At 41.3% G+C, this 20,769-nt stretch overlaps 1 protein-coding gene across 1 annotated transcript in view; it reads right to left on the bottom strand.

Moving 5' to 3' along the window:
* The window catches only part of COL4A5 (collagen type IV alpha 5 chain), a 76,082-nt gene that overhangs the window by 17,229 nt on the left and 38,084 nt on the right, over positions 1-20,769 (bottom strand). The window contains exons 16-38 of the mRNA XM_050310390.1: positions 19,132-19,176; positions 18,979-19,032; positions 18,766-18,807; positions 18,177-18,309; positions 17,386-17,559; positions 16,862-16,945; positions 15,565-15,657; positions 14,905-14,975; positions 14,503-14,694; positions 13,886-14,054; positions 13,168-13,260; positions 12,973-13,077; positions 12,301-12,398; positions 11,872-12,022; positions 11,139-11,252; positions 6,761-6,928; positions 5,829-5,918; positions 4,897-5,046; positions 3,825-3,923; positions 2,845-2,934; positions 2,388-2,527; positions 1,356-1,482; positions 302-382 (exon numbers count right to left, since the gene is read on the bottom strand). Of these exons, the coding sequence (XP_050166347.1) occupies positions 302-382; positions 1,356-1,482; positions 2,388-2,527; positions 2,845-2,934; positions 3,825-3,923; positions 4,897-5,046; positions 5,829-5,918; positions 6,761-6,928; positions 11,139-11,252; positions 11,872-12,022; positions 12,301-12,398; positions 12,973-13,077; positions 13,168-13,260; positions 13,886-14,054; positions 14,503-14,694; positions 14,905-14,975; positions 15,565-15,657; positions 16,862-16,945; positions 17,386-17,559; positions 18,177-18,309; positions 18,766-18,807; positions 18,979-19,032; positions 19,132-19,176 (2,563 nt within the window). The remainder of the gene's footprint in view (positions 1-301; positions 383-1,355; positions 1,483-2,387; positions 2,528-2,844; positions 2,935-3,824; positions 3,924-4,896; positions 5,047-5,828; positions 5,919-6,760; positions 6,929-11,138; positions 11,253-11,871; positions 12,023-12,300; positions 12,399-12,972; positions 13,078-13,167; positions 13,261-13,885; positions 14,055-14,502; positions 14,695-14,904; positions 14,976-15,564; positions 15,658-16,861; positions 16,946-17,385; positions 17,560-18,176; positions 18,310-18,765; positions 18,808-18,978; positions 19,033-19,131; positions 19,177-20,769) is intronic.

The raw sequence follows: 20,769 nt of genomic DNA, 5'->3' as shown, positions 1-20,769 counted from the left end.
CACCACTGGAGTACTTAACATAAATAAAGCTGGTAAATACTGAAACAGTTAACTTGTTGTCTCAATAGCCAATAATGAATTGACTATGACAGTAGACAAAAGTCCTCAAAAGAAAGTTAAAACTTCTTTCTTTTCTATTTAATTTCGGTGAATTATGTGTCTGCAATGACAGCACCCATGTACATACAGATGCATTTTCAAGATATTAAAAAGGTAAGAAGAAAGGAAGTGGCTTCATGTGCTGTGTTTTTCACAGAAGCTGCTGATCTCTGCTGGTCCCTGCTGCGCTGTTCATGCTCACCTACTGGCCCAGGTGGTCCAGGCAGGCCAGGATTACCTGGAGGCCCCTCAATACCTTTTGGTCCTGGAATTCCTGGTGTTCCTGTAAAGCACAGGCATTTCAATAAAATTAAGCACAAAACTGTTTTTTCAGCAGATCTTGAAGTGCCACAACCTGAGATGTCCGGAGTAACAAATGAGCCCATTTTACCAAGACACTGTAATTGTGCTCATTTTGCAGATTTACAGCTGACCAAGGACGTGAATTATAAAGCAAAGAGTGTAGAGAAACAAAACATACTAGCACAGCTGTCCTTACTTCAGCTCTCAAAACTGTCTTCTTAATTGTTGAGTGCCCGTAGCCAAGGACACAGCAAGTCTGGCAGTCTGCTAGAAAATGACTATTTTAGGGACAGGTGTTTCTGCTTGACAGCAAATTGAAAGCACTATGAACTGTGATTGGATAGTTCTTCCCCAATCCTCTTTTCTTTTCTTGAAAAAGGATCTTAATAAAAACAGTCTTAAAAGAGTTTAGACTGCATTCCCATTCCTACAGCATGAGCTGAGTGGGAGGTAGGAAAGCCAGTGATGCAACTTTGTTTCTTTAAATTGTGAATGACTAACTGAGATATACCTGTGAACAATCTCTTAATATTTTTTAGAGAAGAGTGCAAAACCTAACAATTATGTTTCAGAGATTTCTCTTTACAATATGCTTTTGGCCAGTAAATGGTATGAAAAAAAAGCCCAGTTTTCCTGATGGCACTTTTTTATTGATTCATGAAGGAAAAATATGGACACAAGTCTTTGTGGATGTGAGAGTCTGATTGCTGTGGAGAGTGGGGAGCATCAGCTACCACAACTGCTACATCCCCTCAGAGCAGATGAATAATTTCAGAAGGCACTCTACAGTGATGCATTCCCACACTTACTGTTGCCAATTCCAACAACACAAAGCTTAGAAGCAACCAGAAACTGTGAATGAAGCTGGAGCCCTCCCCCAGTGACCCACTGTGTTGAGCTGTGTGTACCAAGACAAGCAAGAAGTAAAACGAAAAAAAGCTGTTGAGAATTACCTGGAAATCCAGGAAGGCCTGGTTCTCCTTTTGCACCTGGACTGCCTGGAAATCCAGGCAAACCAGGACTTCCAGCTATACCTTTACTGCCTGGACTGCCTGGGTACCCAGGCAAACCAAGGTCACCCTGGAAAACAGGAAGCAGAATAAGAACCCAGTCCTTAGAAGATGGGTAAGCCTTTCTTGAACGTTCCCCATCTCACCACCACATAAAGGTCATCATTGCATTGGTTACACTTCTCCTCATATCCAGGTACTGTCAAACATCTTTACAGAAAAGAGTAAAGACTTCAACAGTTTTCCCCTAGAATTTTGTACAGAGTATCATAGTTTTTTCTCAGAACTGGCCTACATTAAGGAAAAAAGTGTCTTCCTTTCTTCCAGAAGAAACAGAGATTTTTACCCCATGATAATGCAGAATAAAAAAAAAAGAAATCTGTGGAGCTTTAATCATGCAATGCTTTTGCTAAATTAATTGTGCTCAACAGCAGTTGTAAGGCATCACTGAAGACTGCAAGATATTCTGAAGATCTTTTTGTCCCTCTTTTGTGGCTGCCAGAAAGGATGACATAGGTAAATGTTAATGCCAATATTTTATATAGGCTTAAGAATTTTAAGCAGTAGCAATCATGCCATATTATTAGTAATTTATTCTTAAATGCATGTTGTCTTAATTTTTTAATAATTAACCACATAATTAGACACAGGAACAATGATATTAATTCTATAAATGCCAACCAACTATGAAAGTGTCCCAGGGAGGACTAGGCCACTAACTGAACCCAACTTGAAAAGTCTGGTAAACTATCTTCTCCTTTACATGATTAAATTATATGTAAATATTTTCACCTTTAAAATTAGAAATTTTTGCTCCCACCTGAAAAGAACAAATCAGTCAACCCCGCTTGTTATTAATATAATAATATTACATATTTACAGTTATACATAATATACATTAAGCAATAGTTGGGGGAAAAAATCAACAGATAATTTCCTCACGGACTTTTCAATCGGAAAATCTTATAAAGGTACCTTTGGTCCAGGGGGACCAGGAATACCAATGCCAGAAAGTCCAGGGTCACCTTTCTCTCCTTTCAGTCCAGGAAATCCTGCAGGCCCAGGCTGCCCTGGACGTCCTGCAATTCCTTGGCTGCCTTTAATCCCTGGGGGGCCTGTCCAAGAGATAATGTACAAGTTTTAAAAATACAAATAAAACTTCTGCAGTAATTTACAGAAATCACTCAAAGTAGAGCAATTGAACTAGAATGGACTAACAATTTCACTGGCTGGCTTTGAATACCTAATGTGTTTTTATTTTTAAAAACCAACTAAATTATCTAAAAATCTCAATTATGTATTTAGGGCTTTATGTATTCCTCAACTTTATTGCTATTATTATTAAATAATACATAAAAGCAGATCCCTCTTTGTACTATAGAAAAGGAAAACACTGTCCCAAATTAAGTAAAGTACAAGCACAGAAACTAACCTGGAAGGCCCATCTCTCCCATGGCACCTTTTAATCCTGGAGGTCCTGCTGGTCCTGGCTCCCCAGGAAACCCCATGTCTCCCTTGATGCCTAGGAAAGGTGTGATTTAGTTAATTAATGGTAATAATTAAAAGTTTCAGATATTCATGCATTCTCATATGAATACGCTTGTCATCTAATTACAAAGGCAATGATTTGGAGTTGCTTTAGGCCTCAAACTGCTCCTACATGCTTTTTCACACTCATTTGTAGTAAAATATTGAACACCTTCAGTTTGTTCCAAGCCAAGATTCGATCAGGGCAACTGCTTATTTGTTTTGAAGATTAGTCTAACGAAAAGGGTCAAATCTCAGTCCATGATTTCGCCACCATCTGAAACAATTTGGTACTGGTGTGACTTGGTCTCCCCTGAGTTGTTCTGCAGAATTAACACATCCCTCTCTTACCTGCAACAGGTATTCAGCAGCTTCTATTAAAGGATTAAATGCAACCTACAATGCCCAAACTAGTTCGAGTCCTGGAAGGTTAAAAATGTTCCCCAAGCCCAACAAGATATTTAGGACAAGACCTACATTAGACACAGCCAGCAAAGATTCAAGATCTCAGAGAAACTGTTACAGCTGTAGGGAGAAGCAGTGCAAAACTGAATTTGTTTTCCTGCTCCTTGCAATTCTTTAAAGCAAAGATGTGACACCCAGAAACAGCTTCTGCAACACGTTCATTTTCCAGTCATCCTAAAAGCTACCCTAATCTTCAATGGGATCAGCTTAAACCACCTTTTGGGTCTGTTGGAAGCAAAGAGCTCCAATCATGCTGTTTGGATAATGACTTTAAATGTCCCAAAACTGTGCTGGAGTTTTAAGTGCAAATTTCTAAGCTTTGCTTAGATATACCTGGATTAACATCCCAATTCCATGTGATGAAGGCTCATGCAAATTCTTACTCATCAAAGCTGTCCCTCTGAAGCCTTGTTTACTGACCTGGCAATCCTGGCACACCTGGTGGGCCAATAAGTCCTGGTGGCCCTGGGTCACCTGGGAGTCCTTGATAACCTTTCTGTCCTGATAAACCAGGAATACCTCAAAGGAAAAAGATAGAGTTTATTGTTATTACTATTACTACTACTGTGTGCTTTCCTTTACCTTAAGAGATCAGATGTAGCTAAAGGTGAATAAAAATCCAAACAGGGATTTTTCTTCAGTAAATATAATTACTCTTGGTTTAGCAAAGAGAAGTATCAGAGAACACAAAATATTGGTTCTGGAGAGTTGAAAATTACTACAGAACAGGAACAGCTCTTACTTGAGAGAGGGGAAAGAAAGAAAAAGAAAAGGACTGTCTTAGGATCCTACCTAGGCTTCACAGAAATTAATGCAATAGATAAATTAGCACAATAATGGCTGGGACAACATTAGGGAAAGGCATTCTGGTTCTCTGTAGGGTAGAATGTTTTTACTCTTCTCAAGACTCAATTAGAGTTCATCAGAACCCCGAGTTGGGGAGGAGGGGGAAGCCACCAAAAGTGAGAGAGAAAACAGACTTGAGAGGACTGGGAAAAACTTCCAGGGTGCCAACTTCCCAAGCAGAGACACACACATAGATGACAAATAGCTCTGAGGTGGGTAAACTTAGAGACAGCCAAGGAGGTGGTGCATGAGCAGATGACCTGTGCAATTTCATCCTACAAGGCAAAGGCCCAAAGGCCTTTGAGGCAGCAGGAATGCAGCCAGCACAGCAGCCATGACAACTGTCTCTCCTCATGCTTAGCAGTAACACCTGGAAGACTGAATTGTAATCCTGCTGAAAGCACCTCAGTGCTATCAGAATATTGCCACGTGCCAAATAAAAGTATCATTGCAAACTAACCATACAGAGGAACTTGGCCATAGAACCCCTTTAAAAAAGCCTAAAATACAAGACCCTTAAGCCACAGTCATACTCTCAGTTTATTTTTTTCTGTAAGAAAGAATGAACTGTAATGGATCCAGTCACACCTCACTGTTATCTGTAGAGGACAAACCACCTCCCCAGACCACATGCAAAGTTCTTTACCTGGAACACCTGGCTCTCCTTTTTCTCCTTTTGCTCCCAGCTGTTTTGGATCAACTTTTCCAGGAGGACCTGGCAGACCTGCTTCACCTTTGACGCCTTTCTGTCCTACCGGTCCAGGAGGCCCCGGCGGACCAGGCAATCCACTGTTACCTGCAGCAGGAGCAGATAATGAAAGGGAAAAGAACATAATCCTTCAGGTAGGCCAATGCATTTGTAATGCTTTTTCTTAAATAGGGAGTCCATGATTCATTCATGAAGTTGGAATTCACTAAAGGATCAGGCAGTTGGTGCAAGGTTGCTCACACCTTTGGCCCTGGAGCAAAGCCGAGGGATGGAGTGCCCGGGGGTGTCCGTGAGCTCTGGGCAGCCCAGCACAGAGGAACCAGCTGTGTCTGTAGGAGCCACATTTAGAGCTCCCAGAGCCCCACCACACACTGGGCCACCAGCAACAGCCACAGCACCTTTGGATTCACAGCTTCCCTCTTCTGGGGAGATAATTGGGGTTTTCTTCTACCAAACTCTTCCTCTCCAATGAGGGGGTTAGGACAATGCAGGTAGAAGAGTTTCTCTGTGATACCTATAGAGCTGATTTTGGATAAGCTCCATAACCCAAAGCTACTGATTTTCTTCTTCTGTTGTTTTAAGCAGACTTCATAACACACTTCAGAAATGTTGCTTTACTTCAATGCCATCCATCCCAAGGAAAGGTTTTCAAAATAACTAACAATTCATGCATCAATTAAATAGTGTAACTGAATGCTATGGCTCAAAACTCCAAAGCAATTCTGAACATCAGCACTGTCAAAAGAAGACAACTTGAGCAGGTCCCAATAATGAAGGTCTAGATGTTAGTATTACACAACCTCTTTCCACACAGGATGTGGAAACCAGCATTCTGCATTCTCTTCTGGGGTGTATAAAACAAACCTTACCTTTCAAGCCAGGCAGGCCATTTCTTCCAGGAGTTCCTGGAGGCCCTGGAGGCCCAGGAGCTCCCATGACGCCCATCTCACCCTTGGCACCTGAAGGCATTGAATCACCATTGTCATTCTGAACAAAAACCTACCGGTACCTTAATTTTACTTCCCTGCACCTCTGTGGTATTTATGAACCAGCACATGCATCTAAAGACTGGTTTTAGGGAATTTTAGGGAAGCACTCAGTTCTTGCACAGATCTAAATCAGATAAAATGACACTTGAAAATTGTGGCAAATTTTCCACAGTTAAGTCCTGGGAAGAAAATTTGCAATGCTCTGCTATGGCAGAAAGCATATTTATACCTTCAAGAAGTTGTTTGAAACAAACTTGAATTTAGTGAAAGCCAAGCAGACAATTAAGTATACACTACTTTTAGAATGTTTTGTATTGTCCTCTCCATCAAAAAGAGGGACTCTCACTTTTGAGATTTCTGTTTCAAAGGACAAACCAGACTAGCTTAACTGAATAGTCTAACACAAAGAATAAGGAAATTAATACTTAAAACTATGTAGCATTGGTAATTATTTTCTTTAAACACATTTTATTTCTAAATTGTAGCAGTGACTAGAAAAAAAAAATCACAAAATAAATTAGAAAAGTATCATAGCAAAGATGATCAAAGTCACATTTGAACGTTGTGAAACAGAATAACATACAATAATTGAACCAAGTTACAGGGAAAAGTGGAAAGGTAACAAGGATTTTAATGCAACAGATTTTGTTACAATTTTTTTTAGAAGTATGAGATGTAACAGTTACATGTATCCAACTTTAAACAGGTAGGATAAACATCAAAGTTCAATAAACTGGCACGGCCAAGCATAAAGAGCATCCAACTGTAATGACAGTTTGGTCTTTGTCCACAGGTAACAAACATGAACTTACCTGGAAATCCAGGTATTCCATCCCTGCCAGGTGGCCCAGGGGAACCCTGAGGCCCTGGCAGACCAGGGGGTCCTGGATATCCGGGGGTTCCTCGGTCACCTGGCGGACCAGGAACGTCGAAGCCTGGAGGACCCGGATCCCCCTTCTCCCCTGGGATGCCTTGCAACCCTAGAGAATGTTGTTAAGAAATAACCTTTTAGCAAAGTCAGGCAAGGCTGAAATCTGTGTGTCTCTGGGTGCACTACTGTAGGAATAGCTAAATTTTATTTGCAGTCCATTCCTAACACTGATGAAAACCCTGCAATTCTTCTAAAGCAATTTATTTTTTAATGGCTATCAAGTGTTAAAAGGTCATATTCTCCTGAAGATAAGCATTACTAAAATTTTACCAAGGTGTAGCAAATGCAATTAAAAAAAAATAATCTCTAAAGGAAAACAACTGTCTTCAACAACCCTGGAAGCCTGACTTATAAAACAAAAAGCCAAAATTGATTAGACTGGTTTGTGTCTTATAATTACTGAGATTCTTATATTCCCATTAATTATTCCATTTCACTACATTCTAAGGTAACATTGGCTGAATATCTTTGAAGGATAGCAAAATTTTGCACTGCCTTACATTTCCCTGAATGAAAAATATGAATTGTCAAAATATGCTTAAGGTTGTTTAATGCTAATGACACTGAGCTCGAGGCACTGCAGGGGCAAGCAGAGAGCTCGTTTCCCTCCAGTGCACGGTATCAGTGAAGATGTTCACCCTGGAAATGCAGCTGCCAAAAAAAAAGGACTATTCATTAAATCTGAAGTTAAGAAAAGGCTTTGGTAAAGAAACCACAGTACCTGGGGGACCTGGGGTTCAAAAGCCAACGAGTTAGAGCTCATCAGGAAGTTGAGACAGGTAGCAGTAAGGAGTTGTAATAGTCGTTAAGTTAGGAAACAAAATAAAGCACATGTACATTAGAACAAGGAAAAAAAAATATCTACCTAAAGTTACTGAAAGCAGATCTAAGTACAAAGAATTCAACAGTAATGCAGCTAAGAGAAACCACACTGCAAGGACACTCCAAGCTTTTTCAAAGTCTTTTTCAAAGTGCAGCCACCACTGTATGCAGAAACAACAGTGAGATATTTTCAAATATTGATGGTACATTTTAAAAATAAAATTGTTTTTCCCTCTCTTTTTGTCTAGTATTCTCTCCAAAAGTAGAGAACAAGCTTTACTGATATGTTTTTTTACAGAACTGTTATATCTAGATACTGGCTTGGATACCTTCTGAACAGCAGAGTACATCCTACCTATCAGCTTCTTGTTGACTGGCCTCACAATTCTGGTAAATCCTTTCAAACAGGGATTTTCAATAGATGCTTCTTCTTTATTACACAAAAAGCCTTTAAATATTTTCCCCCATTCTTTCAGTTCTATTATGCAAATCTCCATTGTTCCACCCACAGACAGTGTATTGAATGTTGTGTGCCATGACATAATTTACTGAATAATGACACCACTGAGCCAAAACTTCATCAATAACTCCCAGGCAGCAGAACTTTGTAATGGTGACCCCGCCCTGGGCTGCAGCAACAAGTTTAGGAGTGATGTCATCATGTGTTCTCTGCACACTGAAAAGGCAGATCAAGTTTTCTTGACAGCATAAGCTGTAGACTTGTGTTTATTTAATGATAAGTATGCTCCCCTTTGGCAGCAGCTTATCACTGCATTAAACTGTGGGCTCATGTGCCTGGAACTGCTTCCTCTGCAGAGAAAAACAGTACCAGATGATGCATAAGGGAATGCACATGCTGTGTGTTTAAGGGCTTTCTATCAGCAGGAGGAAAAAAAAAAACAAAAGAGAAAATAATGTATTACCCAGCAATAGGACAAACTCCTTATCTAGAATGAAAAAGATACTTTTGCAAATAGAAATTAATTCTAATTGAATTTCTGGTTCTCAAAAATGTAGCCACGTCGTAATTAGAACAATATAGACAACACAGTAAATTCTAAACTGTTACATGTTTAAAAAAAGGAAAATGTTGAGCTACTGCAAACTATTTGAATAAATGGTGGTGCAGAGAAAGGAAATTCTGAACGGGGAAATCCTTCCAGGAATTTTCCAAATTACCTGAAAAACAGAGCCTCAGAAACTTTACCCTAATGTTGCATAAAGAAACAGAATCAAGACAGCCTAGTAAAACAAGCAAGGGATGGGAGATGGGAATGGAAGACATTCTGCACAAAACAGAGACAGAGCAGTGCCACGGGAAATAACAAGGACTTCTCAAGCATGCATTAGAGTTCAGAGCCACCATGCTGTTAGTAGCCACAATGATTAGTCAGTACAGACATGAAGAGCGAAAATAAAGGCATTTCAAACCCATCAGCTCTAGTAATCATTGTGCATTTGCCAACTTTGGTCTTTTGCAGGATAAATCAGTGATCACATGACATCAAATTCTGGCTAACAGCAGGGGAGATGTTACAGGAAGACAAAAGAACATGCATTGGATTCATGAAAACATTCAGACATGCTAATCCATCCCACCCCTCACCCCACACACACGCCTGTGCTCCCTTCTGTTCCACTTTAGCCCCAGGTGCAGCTCAGCACAGCCAGACAGGCCCAGGATGCAGCCCCTGGCTCAGGGGACCCCTGTGCACGTTGTCCAGACCCCTGGTGTCCCCAGCTCAGTACTGGGCACAGGACAGGCTTGCTGGTGCACTGACCACACCTTCCTTCCCCACTCGGAAACTTGTGCAAAACCAGACCTAGACACGACCCACACTTTGTGCACGTGAGTAGAACTCAAACTCCATGGGTCTGCTTACTCAAGTGCTTGCCTACCTTCCAGTTCAGCACTTTGTGGAATCTCAGCTCCCAGTTCATAAAGACCTGAACATGACCAAGTAATCCCCGCCCCACGGTCCTACAGCTGGCCAGGGCTCTGTCAGCATGCATTGCAAACAATGCCAAGCCCAGAGCTGGCACACAAACACATCCACAAAGTGTGGCTCACAAACATGCAGTGCAAACATTCACAGAGGCATGGCAACAACCAGATGGATTTTGAAGGGTTTGTTTCAGGGCAAGGCAGCTCAGAAAAGTTCTCACTGTGGGGACTGCCACATATTTGCAACATCAAGAGCTGGTGCACAGCAAGCCCATTCACTGAATGAAGGGGGAAAGGAATTTCCCTAAACAAACTTTGTGAATAGAATGATGTGCATGCATGCACATGTACCCTCTGTGCACAGAGATGGAACAAGTTCAGATCTTCATCAGTCACCAGTGATTTTGGACAAAAGATAACCAAACTCACATCAGAGACATATTCCTAATTATCACTATTCTTAGATTCTACGTTGTCAGTCTAATTTAAACCTATCAGGACTCATAAAACTTGTTGGGTTTGCAGAAAAAAACCAAGTGTATGAGGGAATCAGGAATCCCAGAACTCAGAGGTTTCTGTAAGAGAAATTCTAAAGCTCTTTTCTAGCTGGGCTTATGACAAGATGAATGTGTGTGACCTCTTTTATTGACAGGTTTTTGTTAAAACGGTATCATGTCACTACCTGGAGAGCATTTTCTCCTCCATGAAATAATGAACCTGCTAGTTTGGAATACTCATGATTTCTTCCTTTTCACATTAACTTGAGTTAAATTGTGCTTCAGTTTCCATTAAATAAAAAAAAAGTCAAGAAAAACTGCCTGGCCATGCTAGGGAGAACCTGAATTACTGACTTGATTTTGCACTCAACAAGTAAGTAGAGGGAAGACAAACAGCATTGTATAGGGAATTGAGTTTGCTTTTTTTCCAAACCAGAGTTTAATTTTCTAGATAAAAATGTAAAAAAGTTATTAAAAAATATCTCTCACCCAGTGAATTTGGTATACCGTTTGGTAAGCTAGAAAAACCGCTTCGAAATTTTAGAACCATCTTGCTATTTGAAAGCAATGCAATAATAGCACAGTACAGGCAGCTCAAGGCAGCTTTCCTTCCCTTCTGTACCCCCAAACCTCTGCACTAACATTGTGCTCCCTTCTGTCTTGCCCTGAAGAACATGAACTCTTAGGATAAACTGCTTCACAGAGATTTTGGCACTATCTGTGCACAACACTTGCTAGAATTGCTGTTGAGACTCTGAGCTCTCTCCAAAGTGGGCTTTTACACCCTTGGGACTTATGTAAGTTGTGCAAATGGCAGGGCTGAATGTAATTCCACTTCTGATTTCAGTGAACATCATGACGTACCAAGTTTTGCCAGCTTGACTGGCAAAACATCCAAGCTAATAGACATGAGTCTCTATCTTCTCTTGCTGTCTTGTGTAGCTGCTTGGTGCATGCCCAAAATAACCTAAGGGTACAATTCATGCAAGTTTTACCTGGGGGGCCAACTGGACCTGGAGGTCCTGGAGATCCAGGTGGACCTTGACCACCAATGCCAGGGATGCCTGGTGGGCCTGGGAGTCCTGGTGGTCCACTTGGTCCAGGATCACCTAAAAGAACACTCTTGTTTAGTTAAACACTGAACTCGGTTCAGAGACATCCTCTTTCAGAGCAGTGCTTGCACATTGCACTTGCAGCAAACAAATATTGATCCATCACAGGAGAAAACACACTTTGGAGGCTATTTCTGAAGGCCTCGCTCAGTGTGGAATGCCTGCAGTTTACATTTCTAGGCTGCACACAGACATATTGCATCATCATCATCATCCACGTCAAACTCAGCAGGTGCTCTCCAGCAAACCAGGCTGGGCGGGTCAATACACACCACGATCAAGAGCAGGAAAAATTGAACTGTAATGCTCTGCACGTTGAAGCACAGTGTATCTAAATGACAATTATTCTATTGATCAAGTTTTACCCCCATGTAGACATGATTTGTCTTTAGAATACAGACTTTCAGGCACTGACTCACAGATTGGTATTTACTCCCTTGCTTGCCTTTTGAGAACACAATCTTCCATTTACACGGGTGTGTCAGATTTGGAAAAACGGATCCTGAAGTAATTTGTCTGAAGTCAACACTCCTTGTATTTAACTGCCATATGCCTCCCAGCACATCTACATTTTAAAAAGTTCAATAGGGAACAGAAAGGGGAGAGTTCTCCATACCTTTGGGCCCGGGAGTTCCATCAAAACCTGCTCGTCCTGGGAGACCAGGGCTTCCTGGGAAGCCAGGATCACCTTTAGGTCCTTGAACTCCTTTTATGCCTGGGGGCCCTGGGGGTCCAGGTGGTCCTGGAACTCCAAATCCACGATCCCCCTATTACAAATTAAAAAAAAAAAAAAATAAATAAATAAATAAAAGGGGCTTTTCTAAGTTTATCCTCTCCTAAAAACATTCAAATAGCAAAGGAAAAATGCCCATCATCTTACAGTGCAATTTCTATTTTACTACTCTCACTCAAACCTCAAGCAGAGAATGTGACTTCCCCGCCACCAAAAGAAGAGAATGAGAGGTGAAATCCTCCTCACTATCTTCCCACTGATGCAGAAAAACCTCTAAGATAGGAAAGTTTTATGCTAAACACAAATACAGACCTTCTGTCCTGGGAAACCAGGTGGTCCAGGAGGTCCATCGAGTCCTGGGCGACCTGGAGCTCCTGGAGCTCCGGGGGGGCCTGGAGTTCCTGGGAAACCTGCACGTAACATGAGGGTTAGGGCAGGAGAAAGGACACCAGAGAGCATTAAAACAACTCTTCCAGACGTGCCTGAGGCCCATGGAAACAGGTTCTGTGCTAGCTCAAGTGTCCTTGGGGGTACCTGTTTGGCTGAGGTAACTTTTGAGCACGGTTTTTGCCACAGAAGGATCTCTGGGACTCTCAAAGTGGGGCACTGCCCATACTGTGTGCTTTTGCAAAAATTACAAGCAGTTGATATCAGAACCATTAACATCTTGAGACAGCATTTGGAGTTCTTTTATTGATTCAAGCTCATTTCCCCAAGTTTTACCCATTTACTTTTTTGTCCTTGGCTTACTGAGGAATGTAAGTGACTGGGAAGGAGCAGGACAGTGAAGAGAGCAAAAACAGGAGCTCAGCAGTTTTTTCTCCTGATATTTCTGAAACTATTATAAAGATGTATAAATATAAGACAAACACCTTTTAAAGGATTCTAGAGACAGAAAACGGCTCACTAGGAAAAAGTGCAGACACAACCCCCTGTGTGCCCTCTTCCAGCCACTACAGCACAGCACCACGGCAGCAAACAAACCTTTGGGGCCTGGTGGTCCTGGAAGTCCAATGCCAGGAATCCCTGGCTCTCCCTTTGCACCTGGGATGCCGGGTAAACCACGCTGACCTGGCTGGCCAGGATCTCCTGTGAGAAGAAGAACATCAACATAGTTACCCAGAATCAGTCAGAATAAAAAGATCTTGGAATTCCTTGGATATCTAGCTCCTCCTTTACCTGGAAGACCTGGATCACCATTTCTTCCTGGAGGACCAGGGGGGCCAGGAACTCCTGGTTCTGTAATAGTCTGTCCAGGTTCACCTTTTGGACCTAAAACAAAAAAGCAAAAATACGAATCACTAAGTAGGAGTTCCTTTTCTGTTTTTCTTTCAGCAGAAAAAGATGCTTCCAAAGAACTCAAACACCAGCAACACTTGACCCAACAGGTTCTCCACTCCTAAGCCCGACACAAGCCTTGTTCAATTTCAAGACATTTTTCTTGCCATGCTATTTCTTTCTAGCTTTGTCCTAGATACCATCACATGAACAGTACTTTCCATAGCTGACACCAGCACAACTAGATTAGGATCTGTGTAGTTGACAAGAAAGTAACAAAAGCAAACTTGTTCAAAGCAAACCCTTCTTTTCAAAAACTGTTGTAGCTGCAGGATGGTTAAGCACATGCCAGACAGTTACAGTGCACTTCCACTGCAGTCAGTGGAGAAGGAGAAGCTTCTCTGGAGGTCAGAGCAGAAGGTGAGGCACAGCAGCAACATGGCACAAATGCTGCTCGCTCTGTGATCCTGTGATGACCCTCAGCAAGGGAGCTCATAAATACCAGGTCTTACAATGCCTCTGGGAAAATCTTAAAAGCAGCATCATGTTCTGAGAACTATCTGGAGCAAAAGGGTAGAGCCTGATTTCGCAGCTCAGCAGCACACAGAGACCCACTCACCAGGAACACCAGGAGGCCCTGGACGGCCGGATACACCTTGGATGCCCTTTTCACCAGGTGAACCTTGTGGACCAAAACCAGGAGGTCCAGGAAGCCCTTTTTCTCCAGGAAGACCTGGTATTCCTGGATCACCTGGAATACCCATTTCTCCTTTGAATGCAACACTGCCCTGAAAACAGAAAGAGTAGCATGGGAAAGATCATGTATTTACTATCAAAGGAGTAAAGTGTTTCATTGCTTCTGTTTTGAAACTCTTAGGCATTTTCCACCCTTCCAGCTCTTAAGGCCATGAGTTGCCTACAACTTACTAATCTGGGAGAGAGCAGGCCTAGACCTGGCTCCTTAATTCTTCCCACTACAATGGTGAGATAGAGACAAGGGCAGAAGGGACCATCTGACACTGCCCAAGAGAAGCCTCAGCTTATTTCTAGAGGCACTGACAGATTCAGGAGGTACCTCAGTGTATCATCACTAGATTGGCATCTACAGAAGAGCATTACTGCCTTATCACAGCCAGAAAAAGTGCATTGCCAGTCCTCTTCTCTGCACTATGTCAAATGCATGCAGGACTTCCCAAGATATCCATCCAATCAAAGACAGCACAAAATGGAACTCACAGGTTCCCCCTTAGGGCCAGGTAAACCTGGCAGTCCATCTCGTCCAGGAGTGCCATCTATGCCAGGGAGACCTGGAGGACCAGGGAAGCCGGGGTCTCCTTTGTCACCTTTCAGTCTTGGAGAAGTCAGGACATCCCCTGGGTCTCCTTTAGGACCAGGTCTCCCAGGAGCACCTGGGGACCCTGGGAAGCCCTGAAGGAATTAAAAAAAAAAAAAAAAGCCTTTTAATTTTCTTTCACTCTGTGTCCAAGTTTGGCACAACATAAGGATTATGCATTCAAGGTAGTTATAGACAAAAAATGAGTATTAGACAAGAAATTATATCTACTCTTTACAGATCTATGAATCATGCAAGACAAATGAGACACTATTTTCCCACCAGAACATAACACCACCACTTACTGGTGGCCCTACAAGGCCAGTTAATCCAGGAAGCCCCTTTTCACCTTTTGGTCCAGGAAAACCAGGAGAACCTGAGTAGTGCAGAAAGACAGAAAAGAAAAACATAAACCTGGAGAAGCTGTAAATATCAAGCATGCTGATTGCACAGATAATATATAAGTTGTTTTAAAATCAGGTAGAGTTTACTCTGGGTTGGTTTTTTTTTTTGTGGTTTTTTTTTTTTGTTTCTTTTTGAGAGCCTAATTTTATTTGAGCAGAACAAAGTTTGCAACTCTAAGTTAAATCAGTAATGTCAAAAAATATCGTGCTTTTAAAAAGCTCCAGCTCCTCTATTATTCCAGGAATAGCAAGCAGTAGAAGTTAATTTTTGTCTTTCAGCTAAATCTACAACAGAGCCTACACCTCCAATACACAGAATTCTTGCAAGGCTGTCTTTGAGCAGAGAAATAAAACCCGAGTGATTGTTTGACACATATCCAGCCTGTTCCTCCCCAGCTGTGCAGAACACAACATGTACCAACTGTTTACTGGAGCTGGCAACTGTGCATCTGCATTTGTACTCAACACACAGATATGCTGTTACCATTACACACAGATATTCAGACAGAAAGGTGACTTTATAGAGCAGATTAAGCAGACCAGTGAAGCCCAAAGCCTTACCTGGACTACCCGGTGGTCCTGGTGGTCCTCTCTCCCCAGGAGGCCCAGTTACTCCAGTTCCTATGCAGTTGAAGCACGTGTCTCCTTGATCACCTACAAAGATTTGCATTGAGAAAAAAAATCATGCTTGAGCATCAGATTTTAGGAGACATTAAAATAGAGTTCAGCACAACAGCAATTGCCTTCGCCCTACTGTTTTATAATACCAGGCCCAGAATGAGTATTTTAAATAATCATTGCTTAAATATTAGGTTTCCCCCTTGAAAGGCAAAATGAAGCTTTTTGGTGACTTAGAGTCAGACAATATTAGATAAAATCAGAATTGATTTAGGATGACAGTGCGAAATAAATTAAAACAAAAAAAATGCTTTCAATAATAGAAAATAAAACTATGGATATTTTCCTCACCAAAAAAGTCCTCTTCTAAAGTAGGTACTTGACACTTTAAACTACAACTCTAAAACACATTTATCAAAATTCCAAACTCTGATTGAACTCCAAGAGTGCAAAATAAATGCTGGTAATGTTTCACTGATTTGGCAATAGACTAAAATTATTTAATTTTTAAAAAAAGAGTGGTTTCAAGAAGTTTAGGAATTTTCTTCACAACAGAATTTCTTAATGTTTGAGCACTTCATTTACATTAATGAATTAATCCCTGCAATTTCCATGAGAAAAAATAGTTCTGTTTGAAGGAGGTACAAAATGAAGTGAGATGCCCAAAGTCATATAAGATGTCCATGGATGAGCTAGAAAAAGATTCTCACTTACCCATATCAGGATCCTCATTGCAAGGTTGTCTTTTTGGAAACAAGGATACATATTAAATATGACTTTCTTTTGCTTACCAAACAAAGAAACTCACTGTAGATTGACCAACTCAAATTAGAAATCTTGTATTTATAATTTTAATGTTGCTTTTCATTTAAAAAAGTCAAACTTATTATTGAAGTATAGAAGGTTTTCACACAGACTTGGTAACTGCTGTTAGCACTCAGTTTTTATCCACCTGGGAGATACTCATCAACCTCAAGTTCCAATTTACTTCACTCTGAAGCACATGACCTGTGCTCAGCCCTAGCATTGGTTGTACCTTCAGCCACTTTGAGACTCCTATGCTTTAAATTAGATGAAGGAGTATCCTATGCCCAAAGAAACAGCTGTCTTACTCAGAAACAGAAAAATCTGCACTCAACCCTACTGGGAAGAGACACTGTTAATGCTTATTTAATGCAGAGTTTACATTTTTTAACAAGTTTCAGTAAAAAGAGAACCCAAGACAGCCACGACACTGCACCTTTTTGGCCTCGCTCCCCTGTAAAGCCTGGTTGTCCTGGAATTCCTGGAGGACCTGGTGGCCCCTGCTCACATAACCCTTCACCTGAGGAGAATCAGGAGAGGTGTAATGATCAGTTTGTGTTTTCTGACAGCAGCACTGAATGAATGCATGTATTCAGGACAAAAGTGTACTTCCTGGTATTGGTGTGGATATTCTGATATACCCCCCCAGTCACACATCAAACATTTTGGCAGCTCACACAGAGGACTGCTGGTAAAAACACACACACATAATCCAAACTCTAAAGGAAAAAGTCAGTGATATTACACAACAATCATCAGTTCTTCACAACCTCAGCTATCTCCCACTGCTTCCTCCTTCCATCTCTACACTACATTCTGATACTCAGCCTCACATTTTAAAAACGTGCCTATGAAACCTCAGAGTGAAGGGACTTCAGATGCCAATGCCATCTAGACAGTAAATTCCTTCCTGAACCATGTTAGTCTCCCCTGCTTGCTGTCTGTGTGAACATCACTTACCAGGAGGAACAGACGGTGCTGGTGGCCCTGGGGGACCTGGTGGTCCTGGAGGTCCTCGTGGTCCAGCCAGTCCTGGTTGCCCAGGAATAGAAACACCAGGTAAACCTGGATCTCCCTTCTGTCCTCTCTCCCCAGGTAAGCCAGGTGGGCCAGGAGGTCCAACAGTAGTGATCCCTAAGATGGGAATAACTTAATTCTTTGCCAGCTCAAAGGTGCACAACACATTTTTGCAAGGATAACCATGATATGAGGACTAACATGCTACAGATAAGACTGTCTTTCCATGTGAGTACTCCATAATATTTCATTTATGAAATCAAACTACAAGTTGATGTGCAGTGTTTGACATACGCACATCTTACATTTTCAGAGATGATTGTTTGAAAAATTGACTTGAGACTCAACAACTAAGTTTATGAAGGAAAAAAAAAATAAAACAGGACTAACAAAAGGAGGTATTGATAGAAATAAAAAAAAGAACATATACAAGCTCTAACACAGAATCATTATCTTCTTCTCTGTGCATGTACAAGGTGTCACTGCTCACTCCCACTGTAGACTCAGTCCATCTCCTCCCTTACTACTGGCCAAAGAGAGCAATGAATGTTCAGAAATCCCCACACCATCCCCATAAGCTCAAAACTATCCTTCAAGCTCAAAGGTAGTTCTAAATAGTTCTGCCTTAATTTGCTGCTCAGTCCTTCTGTCACAAAGAGTGTGAAAAGACTGCAAAGTCAGATATCAATTCAGACATTTGAGCATAGAACTTCTTTTAAAGCTTGCACTCCTACCTGGAGATCCTGGTAAGCCAGGTGGGCCTGGCCTACCAGAGAATCCACGCTCCCCTTTGGCTCCTGGAAGTCCTGGCAATCCTTTGCTACCTTTTGGTCCCACTGTTGCATCAATGCCTGGTCGTGGAATGACCTGTAAATGTTTCATGCTCATGTGAAACAACTTGCCGAGAGAAATCGCTGGAATGGTAAAGGGATGTGAGAGGGGGAAAGTCCAACATACTTTGAACCTTATACCAATGACAGGAAGCTTTCCCTACTGCACTGAATTACCAGACAAAATTCCAGTAATGAACACTTCCCAATAGGAAGCTGTTTGACTGCCAAGCCAGCAGAGTCATAGCAGGGTTCAGTGAGGCTGACTCAGTTCTGCTGGGCTGAGGTTACAGCCCAGCCTGTGTTTGCAAACCCGAGAGCACAGAATTCATCTTGAAAGAGGGAAACCATCACTTCTATTACTGAATGTATGAAAGCTTTAGTGGTGCTGTTATTGTTGTACCCAGAGATAGGACTTCCAGTCTGCCAAGAACTACAGTGAAACAACACTGCCAACCAAATGCAGAAAAAAAATAAAGGATCAGCAACTTACAATTCCAGGAGGACCAGGGGGACCCATGTCACCTTTTTCACCCTACCAAGGAAATTAAGAGCGTTTTTCATGCTGTGCAGTAGAACATAAGCAAGTTATTGCAAATATTCTTCAACGCTGCAATAGCACAGGCAATGCAATTCAGCCAGAACTGAACTCAGTGATGGCAGATTTTCAATCTGTTATGCAATAATGGCAAAAAACCCGGCGTACCTTTTCACCATCTCTTCCTGGAGCACCGTTTATTCCAGGCCCACCAGGTAAACCCTTCAAGAAAACAGAAAGATAATCACACTCTGATCTTCTCCATATCAGAAGCAAACTTATAAGGAGTCTGCTTAGATCAGAAATGTATGAGTTACTCACATCCCTACCAGGCTGACCAGGTTCTCCATCTTTGCCAGGCTTTCCCTTCAAAGACATAAACATGCATTGAAATAAAATGCTTCAGTGGTGAAGAATTCTCATGGAAATTATGTTACTTATTTCCCATTTTTTTCAGTAAACCAAACTGCCTCTAGAGTGCAGTCCTTGGGACAAAGATCTCAAAGACATCAACCAAGTATAATCCACGGAGTTACCTAAACTGAGGTTTCCACTTCAAAAACCAGAGCTCAAAACCATGACAAGTCTCAAAGAAATGCTGGGTGAATACAGCACAAAATGATCTCCAGTTTGCTATTGCTCATTCACTGTGGTTCCTTCTCCCTTTATTTTAACACTACAGAAATCCTTCACTTGGAACACAGACCCTAACTCCTTAAACACTAGAACATTATATTTAATTAGGAAATAAATATATTGTGACCAGTGAAATGAAATAAGAACATTTTTGTGTTTGAATTTTAACTCTCCTTCAAATCAAACACAATTTTCTCAAGAGTATCAACAAAAACACAAAGTGCAACTCTGCTCAAAGAACTGAATTCTAAAAGCCATAGATCCTTGCTGAACAGCTCTGTCATTGCTGAAATAAAAGCAGTGCAAGCTCCACTTTATTCCAGACCATTCAACGGGCACACAAATGTCACTCTATTGTCAGAGTTACAGGAGCTGTGTCTGGGGGCACCTCCTGGGGCACAACTGGAATAGGTGATTGAGCTTCAGTGCCAAGACCTCCCAGTCACTGAGAAGTTGTCAATATGACCTCACAGATAAAGTGTATCAGAGTATAACATGATTTGTGAATTCTTTATTATTAGTGATGAGTTCTGGCTCTCAAAAATGAGGTTTTAAGATTTCCTGTGAATTTGCAGAATGACCTATTTGAATACACAGGCTGACATTTTAATGAATATATCTGAAATGAGCCACACAGGATCATATGGAGCCCTAAAAGGCAACTTTTAAGTGATTTATTAGCAAAACTGCACTTTAAGAATGCAATAAATTCAGAGTAATAAATCTAAATAAAAATGTTTGTAAACAAGATTTTGGTAAAAGACATCTGACACAGCCCCTCAGGACTTTTATCCTTTCAGATCTTTGCAAATTTCTGTGGTTTCCATTTACTTTTGCAGAGAAAAGCTGCAATTCAAAACCCACTCAAAATATAATGAGACTTTTGGCTTTGAAAAACTGACTCATTTGTTATGTTCCTTAAAGGAGACAAATCAAAGCCCTTCTATAAATCTCAGCAACTAAGAAGGATTTTATCTAGAATACCAAACATATGTTTCCATTGTATTTATTTCCCATGGAAATTGGAAAACATACTACCAACATGTTTCTAAACAGTGTTTATATATTGTCCAATTAACCTGAGCAAGACTTGTGTCTTGATTTTCAAAGGGGCCCATTCTGTTGATGAAACTATGTGTTCAGAAGCTGTGGAAGTGAAAATACAGAATGCTTTGAGCTGCTAACAGCTTGTCTTCTCTTTCCTGGTCCAGCCCATGTTATTTTCATCCTATTTCTTAGCACTTCTATGATCTTCCTCAGCTTTTCTGAGCTGTGATATCCATTTAAATTCCAGGATTGCTGTGAATCTAGTCAGGAACAAAG

This window comes from Myiozetetes cayanensis, unplaced genomic scaffold, assembly GCF_022539395.1.
Source record: "Myiozetetes cayanensis isolate MyiCay16 unplaced genomic scaffold, myiCay2020 scf15, whole genome shotgun sequence".
NCBI lineage: Eukaryota > Metazoa > Chordata > Aves > Passeriformes > Tyrannidae > Myiozetetes > Myiozetetes cayanensis.
The sequence above is the reverse complement of the archived record's forward strand: the minus strand, read 5'-3'. Positions and strand labels throughout refer to the sequence as shown.